An 8,284-nucleotide genomic window follows, 5' to 3' on the forward strand; every position below is an offset into this window, starting at 1 on the left:
TTCCTGTTATATAAACACCTGTCAAATTTCTATTGTGATTTATTAAAATATCTTAATAATTACAAAACAAGAAAACTGTAACAAGTTATCTCCTCTTGAAATCAAATAACATTTTTCAGCAGGACAAATGATACGCAGCACTTAATTATACGTATAAGGAAATACATGTATACAACATTTTATCAAAAACATTGGCATTACCTCATAAATACATATAATAGCTAGAAATACTAATATTGAAGATACAATGCACATATACTGGTATACATGATGTAAAAATTACAATGATTGTGAAAAGCAATTCTTCTGTTTTGTAACTATATGGCATCTGCATTTAGATTGTCAGTAGGTTATGTTATTGGCTAAAAAAAAAACATTGGTTGCTTTTCAAGAAAGAAGCAGAAAATTCACACATATATTTCCTGTTCTTTTATTCATGGATCACTGTTGCACAAACATGCAAATATCTAAGAAAGAAATTAAATCAAGTGTAAATATATTTGTAACATCCCATGAACAGCAGCGGTTCATGACAACATATATTTCGCAATTAAAACATGATTATAAAATCTGGCAAATATTGATTGCACTAGTTCAATTTCAGAATTATTTAGATACATACATGTAAATAAAAAATAAAATAAATCACAAAATTACACAGAATAAGAAAATCACATCTATTACAAAATTGAATGTTCAAATGACAATGAACAACTAAACAAATATCTGCTTAAATAAAGCACAAACAGTAAAGTGGAGGGTATTTTATATAGAAAGAAGCAGATTGATTTAAAGTAAACCAATCATATTTATGAACAAGATGGTAATGTTCACAGCTGAAACAAAATCCTTTTGACAATATTACATACATAGAGGGGCTTACTCACACAGCCAGCTTACGTACATTTTTTTTTCTTCCTTCAACAGTATTAATCTCTGAATGAGCAAATAACATGTACAGAATGACAATCAAAACAAAAGCTTAATAGGGATCAAGGTTAAGAATTTTTCTGTAATTAAGTAAAACTCAACAGAAATGGCTTTAAGCACATTTTATTCTCAGAAGTCAAGTGTTTCATCTCCCGTGCAAGATTTACAGGGTATAGAATTGAATTTTTAATAATTAATAAAATTTATGTTTCAGCTTTGGAGACTTAATTTATCCATGTTTGGAGATCCCTAACTGATCCTGACAATTTACTCAAGGGGGAGAAAAAGCTTAGTCCAGATTAGTGGGGTCCCATTATACAAAATTTATTTTCTCCTAAAGAATCCTTTAAGCCCCCTTCCTTTAGATGCTATACACAGTTTACTTCCTCTTAAAGAATCCTTTAAGCCCCCTTCCTTTTGAGGCAGCTTTCGCCTCCTGTTTCCTCTGTTTTTCATCTTCCTTCTTTTTCCTTTTTTCTTCTTTCTTTCTCTCTTTTTCCTTCTTCTTTTCTTCCTTTTCATTGTCAAACTCCTCCAGAAAATTAGGATTTTGTTCCAACATGACTTCTATTCTGTTAAATAAAGAGGTTAGTCATAATAAGAGTGTATATTACTGTGAACTGTTATTTTCGTGCCAGAAATATTCCTGATTTTTAGCGACCTACTTTTCTTCAGGAATATTTATCACTGTGATATATTTATTTTCCTTAAATTGTTAAAATATGTTAATTTTCTCAGTTTTCAATTGCAAATATTAATCGTCATGGATTGATTCCAAACTGACGAATCGCAAACAAAAGATAACACAAATAAATAATAGTTGATTTACAGTACTGTAAACCACTTATGTTCATGAGTGAGAAATATTCGCAAGTTGGCGACCTACTTATAGTCGCGAATATCACATATTCAGAACATCACTGCATTGAATTTATGAAGGTACGGTACATATATTAATGTAAACAGGAAAATTACCCTACCCCACCCCCTGTAAATATCTCATTAAGAAGCTGTTTAGAGATACTTGCCTGCTGTGAATATTTAGAGATACTTGCCTGGTGGAGATAATAGTTACATAGTCTTTTAGTGACAGGGTATGGGATGATACCTGGTTAGTAAATTTCATACCTGGCGAGGCGGAGCCGAGTCAGGTATGAAATTTACTAACCAGGTATCATCCGATACCTTGTCACTAAAAGACTATGTAATGAATTTTCCCCATCGATGAAACATTTACGTTTTATCTGTTAGTTTATAAATGGTTTTCTCTGCTAAATGCTTCATCACGCTTATACTGTGCCTATTATGACGTCACGTTTGTGTTTGTGACGTAATACATCGACCGGATAAGATTTACAACTGACCGGGTATAAGTAATCCACCACCTTCACATGACAGACTTCAACCAATCGTAAGCCAGGATTTCACGGAAAAATCGACAGAGTGGGGTAATTAGAGATACTTGCCTGGTAGAAATATTTTCCTGGTAGAGATATTTTGAGATACTTGTCTGCTGAAGATATTTATATATACTTGCCTGTTGTGATAAATGTGCTGTGTGTGCTGCTCTGGGATTAGGAAGGGGAGGTAAGAGGTTCAGGAGAGTGAGAGATAGGGGAGGTAACTTTAGCCTGGTGCTGTATTATTCTATCATCGTACCTAAACAAAACAATATAACATTATTCACAATAAATACAATAGCAACAAATATCAAAGCAGTGTTATAATACTGGAAAGCAAAATATTTATGATTTAATTTTCTAATTTTTTTCATGAAATCCTACTAAGATAATTAGCAATTTATAATAAACTAGCATGGAGAAGCAGTGAATTCCAATTGCTACTAAATAAAGCAGTGAGAAGAAGTTTTGTGAATGTTTTATTTCTCAAAGCTGTTCAAAATAGTATTTCTACAAATCAATATGCTTAATAATTTCTACACAATTTTTTTTAATCATACTGATTTTAGATACATTCTCAAGTTTAGCACCTACATTTGATCCACTCCTCATTTATTAATTTTTGTTTGATCCACTCCTTTGGATCCCATACTTACTGTTGTACTTGTTCTGGGACAGAAATATACTCCATGGGAATGATCTGACCTAGTTCTGACAGCGACCGGACAAACCGCAGCTTGGAGGAAAATTTGGCACTGGAAGAAAACCAACCAGATTTTGTTATTTTTACAATTTTATCCTGACAATCTTGATTCAATTTGGTAATATAAGCTATTCTGACAATTTTGATTGTGTATGTGTTACCATATGGTAATAAATGTGCAATATTTTCCTGACAATTTCTAGAAAGGGCCATTTGGTTCACTATCACATCAATCTACACTGAGGTGTGGGTCAATAGTGTGATGATAGCAAGCGCAGCAAGTGTCGCGAAGCGACGCTCGTCACTGCGAGCTCTTAAAGCAACGCCTGTGCGAAGAGAAAATTCGGACTACTGCACATTCATTCGATAGAATTTTTTGACGCAGTAATTTGGACCCACAATGCATCACTTGTTTTAGCTACCTTCTCACGAGAATAACAGCAAAAGTTCAACAAAAAGTTTACTCGCCTTGATTTAATATTGATACATATTGAAAACAAATAGTAAATGAAAGGTTCTTTATTAAATTTCAGCACTGTTCAGGTTTTTTATTGCTTTGCAAATTACATACGACGTCATGCGACGTCAGTCTAAACGCACCAAATGTCACGTGCGGTTTGACGAGCCCGATCTAAATTAAAACAATAAAAGAGTTTGCGCCCGCTCTAATGGTCGCACCCTCAACATATTATGTTCATGTAGTATAAATTACTAAAAAGAATTTCTGACATATTAGGCTATCTAAATTTAATTCTCTGGTTCTCAGGCCAATTTTCTCCAAAACAGACGCGGAAGGGCTGCATGTTATTTATCATTTTATTGGCAATAAAGTAGATGAGGGAGGTATTTTTTTAAATTTAATTTTTCGAATTTTCTTTAACATAAAGATAATGTTTTTAATCACAGATATACTTTCCATTTCTTGCCAAAAATTTCTGCTTTATCCATTGCTAATCAGCATGTAAACATCGTAGGTAATGTCTTCAAATGTATTTTCAAACAAAGTAGCCAAAATCTCATTGCAAATGGCCACCTGAAGTGATATTTGAATACTAAACTATGAAACAAATGAGGTCGGAATGTTTTTTTCCGGATTAGTCTCCGCAATACCAACTTTTTATTTTATCAAAAATACAAAAAAATTAGCAATGCGGCTACCTCAAAACGGATGCGCACGGGCCTGAGAACCAGAATTTCAATTTTATATGGCCTTATTTTTGCAAGATATTCATTAAAGCTTTATTAGCAAAACAAAATTTTCATAAAACGGTTGCTGCTGCAAGTATGAAATTTTTGTGAGCACACTTTCTCATGTAATTGTGCTAATTCAAATTAGTTCTCGCAAATGTGAAGTGATTTACAGTAATGACAATGAAGCAATCGTACCATGATGATAAAGAAATGCAGTTCACTATTCTCAAATTGACATCCCATTGTTGCATCACTTCATCGTAATTGCAAAATTGCTTCATTGTCATCCCATAACCGTGTCATTGATCCAAGAAGTGATGCTTGATAGTGCAAAAGTGAACTACTTGGCCCTATTGTTTTGAGTATATACCTGATAAATGGTCTGGTCATCATGACTATAGTTCTAAGCCACAGAGTGGGATGAATCAGCATTAAGGACTTCAGATTCTTCCTCAATCTTTAAAAAAAATCAGATATTTTATAACATTTTAACACATATAAGTATGCAAGTATTCATTTTAGTGAATTTCATGCGAAAGTTTACAATTTACAGTTCAGTTGATATTTGGAGAGAAATTATCTTTTTACACATGTTATATTGAACTATTTTTAAACTGGAAGAAAACATGATCTTTGCAAACTCATTCCAAAACAGTTTTATTTTCTAGCTTGAATATTGAATGACCCCTGACCTTCTGTCAATCATCTGGTAACATTTTTTCAGCCAACCAAAGCTTGGCATCTGTCGCCGTGGTGTGGCTCCATGGAAATAAACAATCATGTAGTCCTCGGCAACCAGGGTCTCCAACGTACTTATCACATACCTGGAAAAAATATTTATTGAGATCAATAGATTTCACAGGAAAAATTTTTCTCTAAAAATTGGGCATTAACTTTTTTAACTATATAATCAAATATGTGCAATTACTCAACAAAATACTAATAACTCTAAGAATTTTTAAAACCTTCCATGTGTATAGAAAGATAATTCTTTGATGATGCATTCTTAACAACTGAATTTAATAAAAGTTACTTTATCATATGGATAAGACAAGTTTAACTGTTTAATATGCATACTTACATAAATAAATTATCCATCACATACTGATAATCTTTCCTACTGTGGTCTGGTAAGTAACATCCCGAGAAAATAATAATGGCATTTAGTCCCTCTCCATAGTAACCTTAAAAAGTTAATACACATTTGTATGGATTAGCATTAGCAATAAAAAATATAAATACAACAACACATGTACTAAAATGATTATTCAAACAGTGATTTATGGCTGAAATACCCAGTATACTGAAATATGTTTCCAAGGCAATTTCTGATAGAAAGCAGACCAAAACAGCAGTTGATTGCATCATGACTTATCAAGTCACAAAAGGAGAATGGTATTGACATCTAACATGTTTATTAATAAGAGTTATTTCCCTTTGTTGGTATTATCTGATGTCACCTGTTGCTAGATACAATCAAAATAACAGTACATGTAGCACCTTTACAGGACAGTATATACATGACTGTATGACAAATGAAATATATATGTACACATTTATTTTGTTTTCCACATTGCCCCATACTATGCCAGTTAAGGAATTATGGTACAAAATTGTCAAACTGTGTAAGGTTTAATGAATATATATACAGATAACTTACTTAGGATGCAAGATATGCTGGCAAAAGGGATAATCTTTGACAATGTGAAAGTCCTTGTGAAAAGATAGTAATTAATTAAGACCTTGACCTATTATAAAAATACAGTATTTACATTGCACTTGGACCTTACCTCCATGAGAGAGGACCTTTTTATATGGCTCAATGACCTTGAGGTCAATCTTCATCTGTTTTCCTCCGATCTCCACCCCCTTCCAGAGTTTAGACTCGCGGTATTCATCCCGAGCAGAGAATTCAGGGAGTGGATCCGACCGTTTGATAGGTGTATCATCTGGAATGAAAAACAATAAACTACATTCAATAGCACACCTATGTTATCTTTTCCATAAATATCATCTACATTGAACACTATAGCTAACAAATTTTTTCCCCAAACTTCTAAAATTAAATTTTAAAACACCAGAATTTAAAAAAAAAGCTTACCAGCCATGTCACATATAAGCTACTTATGTTATTTAGCTTCCTTGTTCCCTATTAATATTATTATTTCCTCCTTTTAAAGTTTATAATACTACTTGTGTTTTACCTTATAGGAATATACAGGGTGCAGTAACTGTCAACTTAAGATAGGCTTTATTTAAGAATAAAAGATATGGGCAAATAGTCACGCATTTTAAATGTCGGGTCATGCTCAGTCAACATTTAAATGAAGGGCAAAGGTCAAAATTCAAACGGCTGAAGAGAGGACTGAATTTTTACAGAAATTTGGACAAACAGACCAAATTATGGATATTTTGTAGAAAGAAATTAATAGAAGTGAATATGTACAAAGGAACAGAACAATATACTCATAAGACTGTAATACGAGGGTTGATCCAAAAGTAATGTCACACCTTCGATAAAATTGCTTCTAGTCTACGTAAACTAATAAAATTACACATGATGGTAGCTACATTGATTTCAAATCAGTCCTGAAAAATTCAAATTGAAATGATTTATACTTTTCAAAATATTGAATTATATACAAAGTGCATTTATGGTAGTCGCCGCATCTCAATAACGTCATATGACGGATATGCGCCGTCACACAGTTTTAAAAACACTTCCCCGTCGTTTCATTAAAAAACTAATATTTGATAACACATTCACACATTTAAATTTCTTTAAGAATTATTGTCACCAATTGTACACTCTATCAGTAATTTAGTCCTTCATCAAAATTCTTTGAACAGTACTATAAGACAAACTTTAAAGTTTCTCATACAATGTATCACTCAAACCGCGTGACACGAATCTCTTTTTGACAACGTCAGCGCGCCATTGAACGTTTCCACCCGACCTCGTATCTTTCGGTCTTTCTGTCCTCAGCTGATCAATTAATTACCCATGGCCCGCCAAAAATCTCTGACACCATCTATGAACAAGTCTAGTTTTATCATTATTTCCTCTGCTAGTCTGATTTACCATCGCAACTGATTCCAACTGCGATTTCCCGATTTTGAAGGGAAAACGCATTGAAACACAGTCGGCGTTTTATTCAATTTTGACATTTCCTTTCTTCAATACATCAGAAATAAACAACAATGTTCATGATAAAAAACAATGTCGCCATTTTAATTTCAACTAAAGAATAGAATCGAAAAGGTCAATTTTGTCTTTTTTAAATTTTTGGGCGATTAGACGCTTTTTCAAATGCCTTTTTTAAATGTGTTTCTCTTTTTTATTCTAACAATATACACTTTAAAACACGACGTTTAGTTTTGACGTGGCGACACCCCCTATGTTTAATATTTTAAACGTCTATAAAATGAATTCAGTAAAACATTTTTGAATGAAATTTTCAATTTTTATTAGATTTCTTTTTCTGCATCTTTTGATGCATTATATTTGATAATGTGACGCCAAATATTAAAGATGTGGACACAGTGACATTACTTTTGGATCAACCCTTGTATATACTGTGGTGTTACAGACAGACAGATATAACACACTTACTCTCCCACTCCAAACCCTCAGCTGGATCCACCCCGTCATCGTCTAGATCATCACTCAGGATGTTAAAGTTAGTCGTGATCTTCTTCTTGGGGTGGGCACTTAGCAGGGAAGGCCGCACTGTGTATAAAATAAAATAATGTCAGCCAAGTAATAAAAGTGTAAAATCTATTGTGAAAGTGTGTTTTATTTCAGATAACAAGGGCTGCACTGCAATTTAAAGTAGTGTAATAGCTGTAAGGAAGTCAAGAAATTAATTCACAACACATTTGGAATTAGATGTAGCTTCAGATGGCTTTGACTAATTTAAAAACATCGCTCCTTTTCCAAAAATGTAATGGCCTACCCACCCCCCTGACCCTCCTTTTTTTACAACAACTAATATAAATATGAAGAAGTGTAGACTTGAGATTTTAATGTCTACCTGGGGATTGCTCTGTACTGGAGTTA

General features: G+C 33.1%; 1 protein-coding gene across 1 annotated transcript; it reads right to left on the minus strand.

The window, feature by feature from the left end:
* Nucleotides 1-2,462: 2,462 nt before the first annotated feature.
* On the minus strand, nucleotides 2,463-8,280 carry LOC134250354 (protein prune homolog 2-like; the record flags this gene model as incomplete). Its single annotated transcript, XM_062732713.1, has 8 exons — nucleotides 2,463-2,589; nucleotides 2,987-3,085; nucleotides 4,595-4,681; nucleotides 4,917-5,048; nucleotides 5,306-5,408; nucleotides 6,015-6,173; nucleotides 7,838-7,954; nucleotides 8,259-8,280. Coding segments are annotated over 8 exons (804 nt in total), but the record flags the coding sequence as incomplete, so codon positions are not given.
* Nucleotides 8,281-8,284: the final 4 nt, after the last annotated feature.

The sequence above is a fragment of the Saccostrea cucullata genome, unplaced genomic scaffold (genome assembly GCF_032062105.1).
Source record: "Saccostrea cucullata isolate Sc308-1 unplaced genomic scaffold, CSIRO_AGI_Scuc_v1 ctg6420, whole genome shotgun sequence".
NCBI classification, from domain to species: domain Eukaryota; kingdom Metazoa; phylum Mollusca; class Bivalvia; order Ostreida; family Ostreidae; genus Saccostrea; species Saccostrea cuccullata.